Genomic DNA, 16,438 nt, shown 5'->3' with positions numbered 1-16,438 from the left:
GTTTATAAACACAATAGTCACATAATAACCTTTATGCTTTTTGGAGGGAAACGGCTTAAAAAGGACTTTTAACAAAATCAGCAGTTAATAATCAATTTGGTGATTATGCATAGAATGTACCTTTCCCCACTACTAGGAAAAAAGGAACTCAAGCTATTTAAAAACTATTTACTCATCTTTTAAGTCCAATTGTCACTTAGCCTTCCTCTTAAATAAAATGATTCCTCCACTTGTTAAATATTTATTATCTGCCAATTACCTGAAATTTAATAACACATTCAAAAATCTAAATGCACATGTTACAATAGTGTTCAGAAATTTAAAAAAAAAAGCAGATAAAGGATACCAGACATCTTAGTGGTTCAAGTTAAGTTAAATAGATGATTTAAGGAAGTAATACCTACAATATGGGGTGGTGGTGGACTCAGTCTTTTCACACTTAATGCTCAGTATCAGCTTAATATCCAGTAAAAACTAGTACTCCTAAATATACCACGCTTGGTGGAAAACACACATTTGACTTTATAGTTTTATTTCTTCACTGTTATTAAGAATTATTTATATTACCAAGGGTGATTTTCCTTGGATTTTTTATTTACAACAAATGTTAAACTCTAGGGTTAATTTGGGCATTAGCCTATATCACTGCAAATAAAGATTGAAATACAGATCGCAGGAAAAACTGGCTATGCCACTTGGTTGGAACTGGAAGCCAGGATAACATGCCTACAAAGATCATCAATAAAACCACTGAGCAAGTTCAAAATGATCAATTTTTTCAATTAAAATACGACTAAAATCACTTCCCGTGTGAAATTTTCATACATAATTTATCCTCCCTTACAGAAATTTACCTTAAATGCCACTATGTTTTTAGTTACATTTGTCAAAACTATTAAAGTTTTCTTCTCTCCAGAGTCTGTACTTCCAAAATACAGTTCTTCCGCTGGGCTAAGTGATGACAAAAACATAAGGCATTTGTATTACTCAGAATAAATGACAATCTAATCTAGCTTAAAGAAAAACATTTGGTTAATATTTTATGCTTATTTGTATAAAGAGATCTTATCCAAAAAAGAGAAGATTACAGAATAATTACCTAATATATTTTTTATTTTAATGTTACTGATTCAATACATTCTATTTAAAAAGTCTTATGGTTTCCCCAAGATCAAAAGCAAAGCGGGAAGGAACAGAGGGAGAGAATGAGGAAGATTCTGAATTATATTCAGCTGCAACTTAAGGTGCACTTCCTTAAGCTCTTCCGAAGGTTACAGGTAACAGTTGAAGCAAAGCTGGAACTGCCGTCTCAACCTCCTCTAATTACAAACAGATTCGAGTGGGGCATGTTTTTATACCAGCAGAGAAGAGCATGACTTCAAAGAAAGACCATTAGACATATATTCAAGCAACAGAATCATTCCTTACTAATAAAGGCTTTTTTTCTATTTAATAAGGAAGAAGAAAAATAAGCACAAGTAAAACTGGGGTGAGAGGTGCAGAAAGATATTGTCAAACTGTGAAATAAATCAAAGAGCCTCAAAATGCAGATTTTACTATTCCTGGCCACCGTAAGGCCCGTGACCTAATATGAAAACAAATGACTTCAGCAAAGTCTGTGTAGTTAAGTTACATTGGCCAATTTGCAGCAGGTGCCTCCAGACAATGGGAAGGAGCATGTTTCTGTTTCAGATAAAGGTAACTCTTTAAATAAATTCATGTTATAGCAGGAATGTCTTCATATCAGAGATGTTTATTTATCTAGAGAACATAGGATTTTAAGGAAGCGCTCTCCCAGTAGGGCTTGGCCCCGCTTTGCACAAGGCTGTAAGCGAGCAGGGTTGCCAGCTTCCTCTCCGGACTCAGTCTGAACCGTGCCACAGAAAGACAGGGCGGCGTTGGGTCTCAGGCTGCTCTCAGTCACCAGCCCAGGCCTAGCGAGCAGCTCTGGGGAGGCCGATGCGCGCTGGTCCGTAGGCACGCGTGGGAGTGCCGTGCTCTATCTGGGCAGAGGCAGGGAATGGCTTTCTCCCTCCCAAGATCTTCCAGACGTCCCTTGATATTTATAAGCCAGGACTATGCTTTTGGCAGGCATCCAGTGAAAAACAGAGAGCCTAACTTCTACACCAGTAGAGGGAAAAAGTGGGAAACAAACTCCAAAACGGGAAAATAGCGAAAAAAAACGAGGGAAAACAGAACATGGACATGCATTTCTGTTTCTCTCTCTCTTCCCCTCCCCTCCCCCAGACAGGACAAATCCAAATATAACAGTGATCACAATATGTGTAAACAAACTAATCTTGTCAATTAGAAACTCTCAGATTCAATTCTAAAAACTCTGGCTGTATTCGTCAGAAGAGCCATACGACATACCGAAAAAGTTTACATGTACAGGTTCCAAGTAAAGAGAAAGAAAATATCTTCAGCCATCACTAAAGAAAGATGGGCTAGCAATATGAATATAAGGCTAACTAGATTTACCAACCGAAACCGTCATTAGTGAGAAAAAAGGTCTTTACATAATGACAAAGAAACAATTCTGAATCGTTCGAATTGCATAACCTGGACACAAAAATAGAGATGGGCTGAAATTTGGCTTTAGTGAAAAACCTACTTTTCTGGTTCAGCTTTAGCTTTTGGAAGGTCAAATTGATAAACACCTACCTACATTTCTTTCTTTTTTTTTTTTAATAAATTTTTATTAATGTTAATGGGATGACATTAATAAATCAGGGTACATATATTCAAAGAAAACATGTCTCGGTTATCTTGTCATTAAATTATGTTGCATACCCCTAGCCCAGAGTCAGATTGTCCTCAGTCACCCTCTATCTAGTTCTCTGTGCCCCTCCCCCTCCCCCTAACTCTCTCCCTCCCTCCCTCCTGCGTCCTACCTCCCCCCACCCCTGGTAACCACCACACTCTTGTCCATGTCTCTTAGTCTCGTTTTTATGTTCCACCAATACACCTACATTTCAATGCTGTTTCTGGCATCTTTGAACTTGTGCAAGTCTAACAGGACCAGTAAAATGAGAAAAATACCTGTCATTCAGATTTACTCTTAATATATGACTATTCACTTTTACTACCTGATATGAGGGCCCTTTAAACATACCCAATGGGATAAGTAACAAAAACACAGCTAAAAATAGGCACTATGTCTAAAAACCAAGGTGAGTCTTCAGATAACCCTTAATTTTCTATTTCTCCAGTTTCCTAAACAGTATAGAAGTTTTCTTACTTTGCAGTTCCCTCAAGATGATCAAAATATGTTATGAAAGCATAGCTAATAAAAACCTTCCACTATTACCTGATGTGTAATAAAGGCCCCTTAAACACACTCAGTGGTTTCTTGAAAGCTTTCAACTTGGAATCAACTTTTTCATTTTCTTCTGTTTTGCAAGTAGACTCGGTTAGACTATTCTACAGACAAAACAAATGTGAAGAAAGAAAAGATAAATTTAGTTTCATGCTCGACAGTGGGCAGGTCATTATGTCATCAAGTAAACATTATATTGATTAGCTATGAACTTAGCTTTATTATATCTAAATTGTATATTTAATTTATTAATGCTACATTAACATATAATTGAGTGGCCTACTGTAAATGTCACTAGAACATATAACATAGTTCTTCCCTTAAGAGTCTTTATTTTTTATGTTTTTTTTTTCTTTAAGTGAGCGGAGGAGAGATAGAGAGACAGACCCTCGCATGTGCCCCCAGTGGGATCCACCCAGCAACCCTGTTTAGGGTTGATGCTCATTCTAATCAACTGAGCTATCCTCACTCAGTGCCTGGGGTCGATGCTGGAACCAATCAAGCCACTGGCTGCGAGAGGAGAAGAGGGAGAGGGACAGGGAGAAAAACAGATGGTCACTTCTCATGTGTGCTCTGACCAGGGATCTAACCTGGGGCGTCCACATGCTGGGCTGACACTCTACCTACTGAGCAAACTGGCCAGGGCCAGGAGTCTTCAAATGTGTTATAAATTATAATGTATCTATCAAGCCCCTGATTACAACATGACAGGTAAATGCTTTTCAAAATATGAAACAAAGAGAGGCAATGGATCAAAGTAAAGTTCTAATTACTTTTATTTCAGATAAATAAAAATATTTGGGCTAAAACAATTCCTTCCAGGTTCATTTTGCCAATTTTTATACAAAAGTAGGAACCAGCCCCACCCTTCTTTCTCTTTACATACACAGATGTAGAAAGACAGAAAGGTGAGTAGTGAATGACCCAAAACCACGTAGCAAGCTACTAGTAGAATTGGGGCTAGGCCACAGCTTTTGACTTAATTTCATTTTATTCTTAAAAATACCTTTTTCAGAAGCGCTGTTTGTTCTTCATTAGAAATTGTTTCCAAGGTTTCTTTGCCCTCACTTTCCGTATCTTCCCTGCTTGAAGCTTCGTCCTCGCTGGCTACAGGCCCGTTTTCACACAATGGTGTCTGGAAGTCGTCGTCCACCAGTGGTGGATAGCTATACTTGAAAGGGTCCTAGAAGAAAAGAATTTTTGATCAGCCTGCTAAAGGGTGGGTAGAAAAAGAATTCTCTTAGTAAAGTTGAAATCCATTCCTCTGGCCAAGGAAACAGACTGAATTAGACAGTGAAATGAAAAACAAACCGGGAAGGGAAAATGTAATCAGTGGGGTGGGACCACTGGTCAGCCATCTGTAAAACCACCGTGCTGCGTCTTTAGACCAAAAGGAATTTCAAATGAATGAAAGCTTTTAAGTGTGTCTGCAAGTGTGTGTATGTATTTTTTTAAACTATATAAGCTCCAGAGCAAAACACAGGCTGACTAAAAAACTGACACCACCAGGGATAGCCTTTTAAGCATAGCACCGAACCTAGAAGGGATGCAAATACTGAGAAAAATTGAGCATAGGAAAATGAAAATAAAATTTAAAAGGCCAGAACAAAGAATCAAGGAATAATACAGTGCATAGGATAACAATGAAAACTGCCTTTTAAGTCATTAAAAGAAGTTCAGCATCACACGTAGAGTAAAATAAATGCAAATTAAAAGTATAATGTTTTTTACGAGAATGGCAAAAATGAGAATGTGTGGTGTTGGCAAGAATGTGGTTGCAGCATTCTCACACGTTATTGGTAAACGGGCACATTTCTTTAGAGGCAGATTGGCAAAGCTATCAAAACTGAACACTGCCTGACCAGGCGGTGGCGCAGTGGATAGAGCATCGGACTGGGATGCAGAAGACCCAGGTTTGAGACCCCGAGGTCGCCATGGGCTCAACTGGTTTGAGCAAAAGCCCACCAGCTTGGACCCAAGGTCGCTGCCTCCAGCAAGGGGTTCCTCGGTCTGCTGAAGGCCCACGGTCAAGGCACATATGAGAAAGCAATCAATGAACAACTAAGGTGTTGCAATGCGCAATGAAAAACTAATGATTGATGCTTCTCATCTCTCTCCGTTCCTGTCTGTCTGTCCCTGTCTATCCCTCTCTTTGTCTCTGTAAAAAAACAAACAAACATACACACACACACAAAAACTGAACACTAAGTATATCCATGGACCTACGATTTCATTTCCAGGAGTTTGTCCTCTCCATATACTGCTGCAGCCATGTACCAAGAGTTATTTATAAGGATAGTCACGGCAGCACTGTTAGTACTGGTAAAAGGTTAGAAAATAAGTAATGTACCTTCAAAAGAGAACTGATTAGGTAAGTTATGCCATATCAACACAATGGAATGTCCTGCCGTGGTTAATGAATCAGCAAATCTCTATGAATCAATATGGCGTAACCTAAAAAGAAACGGTGTGAGAAACCCCACAGTAGGATATATATGACATGTGCCCATTACATAAAACTGTAAAACAGACAGGTTATCTCCGGCAGGAGAGCAGCCCTGGAAGCACGAGTGCCCCTGGGGAGTGGCAGTGAGCAATGATCGCAGGGAGACCTGCTTTTCACTGCACTGGGGTACTTTTCAGGCTTTCGTATTCTCTGCTGTTTTTAAACAGATCAGGTGTATCTATTACCTTCTAAAAACAAAACAAAATTGTGAAGAAATAGTAGTCCTAATTACAATTTTGATGACAATCCTGAAGAAATATACCACTAACATCAGAGAAGGGAAATAAAATAACCCTTTATATCTCTAAAAATAAAAATAAATTTTACTAAATGCTATTAATTTTAAGGTACAACAATTCTATGGGCGAACTATAAAAAAATGACAGTCAATCAAATCACCATTTTAACTAAGGGTAGTACTCGAAATGAACCATACTAAGCGTTTTCTAGGTTAAAATATGAAATACCATGTCTCAAAATAGAAAAACAGCAAACCTCAAATTAAAAATATTAGTTCAAGTTTTGTTTTTTTAAACGAAGAAAACAAAGAAGGGACACAGCAAAACTTTTCATCTTGCTATCCTCTTGTTCTGGCTGAACACAGTTTTGCCAGGATGGCAGCATACAAAGCGAATTATAAAAATCAGATAGAAATATTATCCATCAAGCTAAACCAAAGCATACAGTTTAAGCGTACCATAAGTCTCACAGTGTATAAATAAAGTCATTATCATAACACATATCATTGTTATACATATTAAGAATTTAACACATAACTACTTACTCCTGGTCTCTTATTTGTAAGTAGTAAAATCATTTCTATAAAACCTTGATAGCGTATGTTATCTTTTAAATTAAAAAGACTTCAACAGTAAATAATTGGAAGCAAACTAAAGACACATCAAAAGGAAACTAAATACCTAATGGTTATTAATGAAATAATTCATGGTTCATTTCTAGACACTGGAATACTATGCAGATAGGAATAAGAATAAGACAGCTTCTCAGATTTTGATTTGAAATAATCTCTAAGACATGGTATAAAGAAAAATGTAGGATGCACAATAATGTATAAATATACTACTTGTTTAAAAGAGATGAGAATTAAGACATATATATACACTATTTTGCTTATATATACGTTACATATGTACGATAGTTGCTTATACAGGCAATACAAATCCCTGGAAATAAATATAAGAAATGGAACTGGGGAGGGGAATGTAGTGATTGGGACAGCAGCAAAAAGACTTTTTACTGAACACTTGTTTCTCAATACTGAGTACTTTTTACTAAATACCTTGCCGTTTAGGACCATTTATGTATAGCAAGGTAACAAGTTGAAAACTTAAAAAAATGTAACACTACTTGCTATACTGGGGGATTTCTGATCTTTCTTTAGATGTTATGACATTGCTTTTCCTTTTCCCTTGAGGAAAGAAAACAGCCTAATGTGCCATGAGCCAGTCTTATTTTAGAAACAAGTTCAAGTACTATACTTACAGTTCCGCCCATGTGGGGAGGCAGGTACTCTGCGCTGACATAGTCTTGGACTTCATTTTTACTTGTAAACTTCAGCAAACTCACTGCTTCCGGACCAAGCCAGGATTTCACAATTTTGAAAGCAGCTGCAGAAAAAAGTCACTCTGTTAAATTCTTTTCATTCTCTTAGTTAATGTACTATAGGTGCTAACCCAGGTCTTCTGAAATTAGTTTGGGCTAAAATTTGTTAATATTTATTTTCCCATGGCATGATACTTAAGGTTCTCCAATTTCTACAGGTATTTACACTGTGACTGTCCCTTACAGGTTTCAAACATTCCATGAAAATTCAGGAGGATTAAATTATCCAAATGTTCTCTAATAAACTCATCAGGGTTTTAGCCTCTGCACAAATCTCTCAATGATCCCAACTAGTTAGATTTCCAGACACTGATATAAACAGCATCGTGATTCAAGGAATAACTGCAAAATAGAATGGGAAGACTCATTTGCCTTATGCTTCTGATAAACCCCCTGTAAGGCTGGTGGCAATGGCCAGGGCCATATAGGCTCCCATTGGGTTCGGGCAGATGGGAAAAGAACTGTGGAGCCTGAGGATGGTGGGCTGTTCTGTTTATTAGTCTTGTAACGGCAGACAATAAGCAGGCAGGGAAGACCACTTCTCTTTGTCTCTCAGGACTCACAAGCAAAACAGGCTGCAGGAAAAACCCCCTTTCCGGCAAACAATAGCAACAAATGGCCCGTGCCACTGGCGGCAGGCAGTCCACAATGTACAGTCTGCTGCCACGAGGGCAAGCACCCGCAACCTTACATAGACTATCCACACTGCTGCTGCCCTATGTCCATGCACCAATCAGGCTAAGTGCAAGTGAGCAAGCCTAACACACTTGTTGGCCCAACACCCCCAGTCTGAAAAAGCTTCTGCAATGGGAAGCCAGGGAGAGAAGGAACAGTCCTCATTATACGGGTGTGAGCTGGACCCTGACGTCCACCCCAACCCTCAACTTTTCTGCCTTTCTCCCAAGCCCTGCAGTTTAGGAAACTGCGAGGAATTTACAGTCTGCACGAATAAACTATTATCCAACCCAGCTGTTTAATAATTATAATCTGTTCTGTCATGTCATTATAATTTACACTTGATTTTTTAAACCTTGTTTCCATCATGATATTATAAGCACACTTTAAAGAAATTAAAAGAGGAATACTGTATTAATTTGCAACAGCATCCATTAAAAATCAAGGAGTAAAACAGCACAATAAATGCTGAATACTAGTTCAAAAATTACAGTTTTACTTTGGCTAATTAAGCCTAACATTTTTTTTACATAATATTTACATTTTTGCTAATTTCAATTTAAAAAGTCTGAGTTGACATGTTTGAAGTTATCCTACTTGAATATCTAAAGTGCTAAATCTGATTTTAGAACAGTTTTATTGATATAATTTCCATTCCATGAAATGTACCCTTTTAAAGTATGCACATAAATGGTTTCAGTATATTCACAGTTGCAGAAGCATCACCACGCTCTGGTTTTAGAACATGTGCATCAAACCAAAGAGAAACCCTCAATTACCAGCAATCTCTCCTGTCTTCTCTTCTCCCAGTCCATGGTAAACACTAGTCTAGTTCTGTCTTTGTAGATTGCCTATTCTGGACATTGCGTATAGTCATGCAATGTTTTTTTCTACTTGTTTTGTTCAATCACTCAGACTGTTTTCAAGGTTCATCATGATATAGCATGTATTAGTATTTAATTCCTCTCTAATGGCTGAATATTGTTCCATTTCATGGATATATAGCATTTGTTTATCCGTTCATCAACTGACGAACATTTGGCTTGTTTGAACTTTGCACTCCTATAAACAATGCTGCTGTGAACATCTGTGTACAAGTTTCCATGTCAACATGTTTTCATTTCTCTTGGAGATATACCTAGGGGTGGAACTGCTGGCTCATACAGTAATTTTATTTTATGTTTCCCTTTTTGAGGAACTGCCATTTTACATTCTCACCAGCAATGTATGAGGGTTCCAATTTTTCTACATTACTTGTCATCACTTGTTACTGTCTCTGATTACAGTCATCTAGTGGTTGTGAAGTACTATCTTATTTGGTTTTGACTTAATGACTATTATTGAGCATCTTGTCACATGTGCATCGACATTTGCATATCTTTGGAAAAATGTCTATTCATTTTCTTTCACCCTTTCTAATTGGGCTATATGTATTTTTACTGTTGCATTATAAAAGTTATTTATATATTCTAGACAAGTCTCTTTTCAGATGTATGATTTATAAATATTTTATTCCATTCTGAGAGTTGTCTTTTCACCTTGATGGTGTCCTTTGGAGCACAAAAGTTTTCAACTTTAATGAAGTCCAATGTATCTTTTTTTTGGTCACTTGTGCTTTATTGGTGTCATATCTAAGTAACTACTGCCTCATCTAAGGTAAAAAAGATTTACCCCTACGGTTTACTATAAGAGTTTAATAGTTTCAACTCTTACATTTGAGTTAATTTTTGTACACAATGGTAGGTAGAGGTCCAACTTCATTCTTTGAATGCAGATGTTCCGTTTTTCCAGTAGTATTTATTAAAGACTATTAGTTCTCCACTGAATTCTCTTGGTACCATTGTCAACAATCAGTTAACCATGAATGTTACAGCTTCTTTTTAGACTCTCAATTCTATTTTATTTACCTATATATCTATCGTTATGTCTGTACCACAATGTCTTAATTCCTATAGCTTTGTAGTGAGTTTTGAAATCAAGAAGGGTGAGTCCTCCAATTTCATTTTTTTTCAGGATCATTTTTATTATTCTCTTGTATTTCCGTATTAATTTAAGGACAAGCTTATCAACTTCTGTAAAAAAGGCAGCTGGGATTTTGACAGGGGTTGCACTGAATATGTGGATCAATTCAGGAAGTATTGTGATCTTAACAATATTAGGTCTTTGTCCTTGAATAAGAGATGTCTGTTTACCTAGGTCTTGAATATCCTTCAGTGGTGTTTGGTAGTTTCCATTGTACAAGTTTTGGACTTCTTTTATTAATTTTCCTTCTAAGTATTTTATTCTTTGTGATGCTACTATAAATAGAATTATTTTCTTAATTTCATTTTGGGTGTATTCATTGCGAGTGTATGGTTTTGTGTATTGACTTTGTATTCTGCCACCTTGCTGAACTCGTTTATTACTTCTAGTACTTTTTCTTGTGTTTGTATTCCTTAAAATTTTGCATCTAGATAATGCCACCTGCAAATATAGTTAGCATTACTCCATGTTAGCTGTGGCTTTTCATAGATGTAGGTTTTACAAAGATGCTGTTGATCAGGCTGAGGGAGTTCTCTTCTGTGTAGCAAAGAATGAGGTTAATCAAAGAAAGATCAGGTCTTTACCTTCAGCTGCTGGGAGACAATAATCTTCACGCCTGACAGGAGTGTCTTTGTCTGGGGGCCTGAGGTCACACTGGAATGCTATGACTGAGGGTGGGGGCTTGCATTACACATATCAGTAGCTCTCTGGAGAGACTGGAGACTGAGATAAACACTGTGGTAAATCAGTCTGGCCTATGGAATGAAACCCCAATAAAAACTCTGAACACTGCAGGTTGGATGATCTTCCCTGTTTGGCAATACTCCCCTAGTACTGCCACGTAATAATGCTGGAAAACCAACTTGCCCTGAATCTGGTACTTCCCTGGATTTCGCTCTATGTTTTCCTTCCCTTGGTTAATTTTCATGTGAATCCCTTCCCTGTAATAGGCTGTAAACCTGAGTGTAATACCTTTCAGTTTGTTCTGTAAGTCACTCTAGAAAACCTGAGTGAGAGTGGCTTTGGGAACCCCCTGAACTTAACAGTTGCTGTCAGAAGTGTCGGTAGTCCTGAGTGGACCGCTGCAGTCCTCCTAAGTACACAGCTGTCCCAACTACTTGTGCCCTCTCTCCCTACTTTCTGGAGTACATTTATCATGAGACTGTATTGATTTTCTCCTCAAATGCTTTTTGTGTCTATTGAGATGATCATTTTTTTTCTTTTAGCCTAGTAATATGTTGGACATTGATTGATTTTTCTTATGTTGAACCGACTTTGCGTTCCTGAGATAAGTCCCACTTGTTCATGGTATGTAATCCTTTTTATGTTGCTAGATTCAGTTTGTTAGTACTGTTTGAGGGCTGGTCCATCTATATGCATAAGGATACTGGTCTGTACTTTTCCTGTGATGCTTGTTATTAGGTATATACTTGCTCATAAAATGAATTGGGAATGTTCCCTCTAATATTTTTTTGGAAGAGTTTACAAAGGATAGGTGTTGCTTCTTCTTTACATGTTTGGTAGAATTTGTCAGTGAAGTCATTTGGACCTGGGATTTTCTTTGTGAGAAATGTTTTGAATACTAGTGTATTTCAATAGTTTATAAAAATATTTTAATCAAAAAATACGACTGTCTAAGGACTATGTGACTACAGAGATTTGGAGTAAATTTCATATTCATCCCGCCTTCCTCCTCAACACCTGCAACCCATGAGAACACCTAGCCAAGGCCTGTGTTCTGTGAAAGACCCCATCTGTAGGTGACAAACTGAGGCTCTGACTATGGTTTCACCAGAATGGTTAAACATCCTGAGGCTGTTTTTAGAGAAGACTAGTGGGTGTCCCAAGGGAGTAGAAATTTAGCCCAGTTTGCTTCAGAATAGTCTGTGGATGATCTGGTTCTAGTCTCTATACACCAAGCACAATATAAACATTTTTTAAACAACCATAGAAATATGGCTAAATTGGCAAAGAAAAGAGGAAATCAGATATTTTGTTTTAGAAAGTATAATACACTCACCATTCATTATCCAAGGCATATCAAAGATCACTATTTTTGCTGAAAGATAAAAAAAAAATTCACTGAATATGACTTAATACCACTGTAGTAATATCACTTATACCTGACCTAGAAAAAATGATGATCTAAAAGTAAAAACAACAACAACAAAGAAAAGGGAGCTGGCTGACTCAGATCTAAGTCAGTGAAGGGTGAGTGGAGCTAGAACTACAGTTAACTTCCTGGGTGGTGACGAGCCCACCCAGGAGAACGGCTCGTGGGAAATAAGTAATGCACTAACTATGACTGTCCTTTGGCAAGTATCCTGTCCTTTTGTTTATTGTTTTCGTTGTTTCCAGAAAGGTACAAAGTAAAATAGTTAAGTGGGTACATGGAGTCTGTGGATGTGGCATGTCCCATTACTGCTGAAGTCCACTGAACTTTAAAAACAATTTCAACGTGTAATTTATGGTTTCAAATATTATTTTCTAGAGATTAGATTGTAAAACCATTCTCACAGTTGCCCCCAACATTTTAATAAACCATCATGTTTCAAGAAACAAAAATTATTTCCACTTCTTAATATTATAAGCTCCAGGAACCCAATAAATCCAAAGTATACAGAAGTATTATTTGCATACTTAGATGAAGATATTAAACATCTCTATTAACAGTTGTGAGAAAGAGCCAGAAACCACAAAGGGGATTTTTGTTATCCAATTGATTCTTGTATTACAGAAGAATCAAAATGTAAGTTCATCCTTTGAGCAGAGAACCTCCTAGAATGATTAATGTAGGGCAGTAAAATACATGTAAAGAACAAGGTATCTGCAAAGAGGTAGTCTGTTACTTAATACCTCAGTTTTCATCTGGGATATGTCTAAAAAGATTTGGACTCAAGAGATTAAGAAATAAGTTATGCTTCATGACAGAGTTTGAAGCTTAACTTAAGATTATACAAGATTCAGTGTCTACAAAACTACAGTATATAGGTAGAATACATACATTATCTCTGGTTGATTAGAATGGATAGTATTTCAATTTGTCTTTATACTGAGCCATGAATTTATTAATAGTTTTCTCAAAAAATCTTGGATGTATTTTATGATGTAATGATAATACTATTTATAAATGGCTCTTCACAAACTCCATTAGATAGTTCAATAAACAAGTGAGTATTTTATTTCCTTTTGTGTATAATACGCAAGAGAAACAAGCTAATAATGGGGTGGTCACTCCCTACTGGCAACTGACTGGCACTGCTCAGATAGCTTTAATGAATCAGGGTACATGACAGAACCAGGAAGAATTCAGAAGGAACAGCAGATCCGACAGGGTCCCCAAACCAGACATTATCTTTTCCTAAAAACATTCTGGAATATTCTCTCTGAAGACATGAGAGCATAGGGCCAGCGATGACACTGATCCTTGATATCCATGATGCTTTCTGTCCGTTCCTTACCTCATGTTAGTAATCATGTAAAAGCATGCCAAATCTAGATGGTTCAGGGATTGGATGCTTCAGTATCGCCTGAGTCCTACGTCCTAAAAACCCCCTTGTGGCCTTTGCCAGGGGTATGCCCAGGCAGACCTGTGACTTTCCATTTTCTGATGTCTGTTGCCTCTCTTTTGTCTTTTCACATTCAACCCACTGAGGTTAAAAATATTTGACTGTTCATGTGGGAAGGCACCTTCATTTCTTCAGGGGGAAACCATCATATAAATCCAACAGATCAAAAATGAGCAAGGTTTAGGAGTTCTTCATTCAGGTAATTAATGGAATCGTCACTATTACGACAAACTCCGAATGCCAGATTCAAACGTACGTAGTACACTATACTCATGGTCACTATTCTCAGGGACAATCTGTAAGTAGCAATTAGTAACACAGTGTACTTCATGTGAGTATTGCTTATCACAGAGTTCACTTTATTGATATTGCTTATCTGTTTCTTGTATGTAGAAATTCCAAATAATAAATATTTTAAAGGAATTTCTCAATTAAAAGGTTAGTAAAAATCTGATAATCTTGAAAATAAGTGTGTTTTTATGTCCCTATGTGTGCGTGTACATATGTATGCTTTAGGACACCATACAGTTTAGAACTTAAACTCTGAAAACTAACTGTAAAGGACAATGATTATTTATGAAAAATTTCTCCTGTACCTACTACAATATGTGCTCAAACTTCTATGAACACATTTAAGCTCTTCATCAGAAAGCAATATTTCAGTTATTAAAATCTGTAATAATATAAAGCTCCACAATTCTCAGACATTGTTTAAAGTTCCCACAATTCATATTTTTATAAAGGAATAAGTTACTTACAGAGATATTTAGGGTAATAAACCTTAAAACAGTTGATGATAAAACGTACGAAGTCCATGTCCTAAAAAAAGAGGATACATTTAAATCTGTAAGAATGCCCACATTAGAGAATTTTAAACTGCACATTTCTAAGGGTGATAAATTATTAAATATAGGTGAGACAATTATTAAATTATTTAAAAATAAAGCTCATATATAAGTATATATATAGATTCCCAAGAATTAAGGTTTTATGTTTTTAAAGCTACTAAAACTGAGTTAAAGAAATCAGAAGCTTAAACATCATTCACTTTACTGCAAACTGGTTAGAGACCTCACGCTGCTGAGGTAGCTCGGCATTATATATATTATAAAATGGATCTAAAAGCACTCTCCAGAGAGAAATCTGAAAAACCTGTTGAACAATTAAAGAAATATTGAAACAGGTATACAGTTTACTACCTGACTACTTGGATTATAATACATATGTATTATTTGCTTTTCAAAGCTAATTTCTATACCTCATAATAGCTTCAATAAAATATATTTTATGAATTTTTATTGTATAATTAATCTGATTATATTGGCCTGCTGTATCTATTTAAATTCTAGCTTCTTTCCTCTTACTTGGGGAACTAGCATTAGACTTCGGCTTTCTCAGTTTATGTAAGTGTTGTTCATTGACTTCTATCTCTGGAAGACTTTATAAACATAGCTGTCTGATTGGTTCAACTGCAACATGAAATTAGGTTATCAGGGTTACTATTCATATGGATCATTTTATTTATATTTCATGTTATTCCATGGCCAAACGCCGATTTACTAGTCCTGATCAGCCATCCTGCAAGGACTACAGGATGAAAGATACATATAAGAAGACAAAGTTAAACCCATCAATTGCTGAACGGTGGGTTCTCCTAGAGATGAAATCTATAGTCATTCCTAGCATGTGAGTTGCAGCATCTTTAACTCCAGTAAACTGTTAGTATGTATCCTTAACTATATTAAATAATTATTATGAGGTAGATCCTACTATGTAATAATACCTTTATAACTAATCATATATACACTGTGCATAGAGCTTAATAATTGTAGTTAAGTAGGAGTCAAACAAATATCTCAATAACTGCTTGTATACAAATTTGGTTACCTAGTACATGATCTGTGATTCCCAGTGACTTTGTCTAAAACGTCTTCATCCATTATTCTTGTTTTCATCTTTTATGTAACCAAATGGCCTTGCTTATAAAATCTCCACTTACTGTTATTTCAAGTGGATTTTATAGGATGCCGCTGTTGTATTAGTGGGTATGCATAAAAAGCCCCAGGAAACTATTGGTCTGCATTCTGTTAGAATGTTTTCAAGGATGCTGTGTGTTATCTTGTAAAATGCCCCCCCACCTTGAGGACCCAGGAAAGACTTTTCTCTCTAAGTATAGAGAATGATACAGTCCTCCTAAGATACTGGTTTTAATGTATGGCCTCTGAATAATTTTAAATTATTTTATTTCTTTCAGGCAGGCAGCTGAAAGCTTAGAGCCAAATTAGTGGCCCAACTAACAAATACCTTTTTAAATTTCTTGCCTTGTAATTCTGTATACATCTTTATAAGCCAACTTAAATGCTTCGTAGATCATTAGGGTCATGTATAAAAATAATTCAATAAGATCCAAGTACTTTAAAACAGTAATGATTTAAATATTTAGTCATGCAAGTAAACCTTATTTGTAAATTAAAGGTAATGAGATAGCATACCTTTAGTAGCTTAAAAAAAAATCAGACAGTTCAAGTCAATTCTTTGCCCCTATATTTGACAATAAAAAACATTAACTTTTTTTTCATGACTCTGGGTTAATAATTAGAAAATTATTATGCATAAAAGATAAAGTGACGATTTATTTTTATAAAATATTTCTCTAGGCATTTTGATTTAGATTTTTGCCATGAAACAATTTACTCTTGTAATCTAAATCTCACTGACACAGAA

General features: G+C 36.4%; 1 protein-coding gene across 3 annotated transcripts in view; it reads right to left on the bottom strand.

Annotated features, from left to right (window-relative positions):
- Window positions 1–16,438, bottom strand: part of MOSPD2 (motile sperm domain containing 2) — a 42,688-nt gene that overhangs the window by 6,117 nt on the left and 20,133 nt on the right. For all 3 annotated transcript variants that reach the window (XM_066356491.1, XM_066356492.1, XM_066356493.1), the window contains exons 6-11: window positions 14,473–14,533; window positions 12,166–12,204; window positions 7,329–7,453; window positions 4,326–4,502; window positions 3,311–3,423; window positions 855–951 (exon numbers count right to left, since the gene is read on the bottom strand). In XM_066356491.1, coding sequence (XP_066212588.1) covers window positions 855–951; window positions 3,311–3,423; window positions 4,326–4,502; window positions 7,329–7,453; window positions 12,166–12,204; window positions 14,473–14,533 — 612 coding nt within the window. The remainder of the gene's footprint in view (window positions 1–854; window positions 952–3,310; window positions 3,424–4,325; window positions 4,503–7,328; window positions 7,454–12,165; window positions 12,205–14,472; window positions 14,534–16,438) is intronic.

Source organism: Saccopteryx leptura, chromosome X (assembly GCF_036850995.1).
Source record: "Saccopteryx leptura isolate mSacLep1 chromosome X, mSacLep1_pri_phased_curated, whole genome shotgun sequence".
NCBI lineage: Eukaryota > Metazoa > Chordata > Mammalia > Chiroptera > Emballonuridae > Saccopteryx > Saccopteryx leptura.
This window is presented reverse-complemented; position numbering and strand designations above follow the sequence as displayed.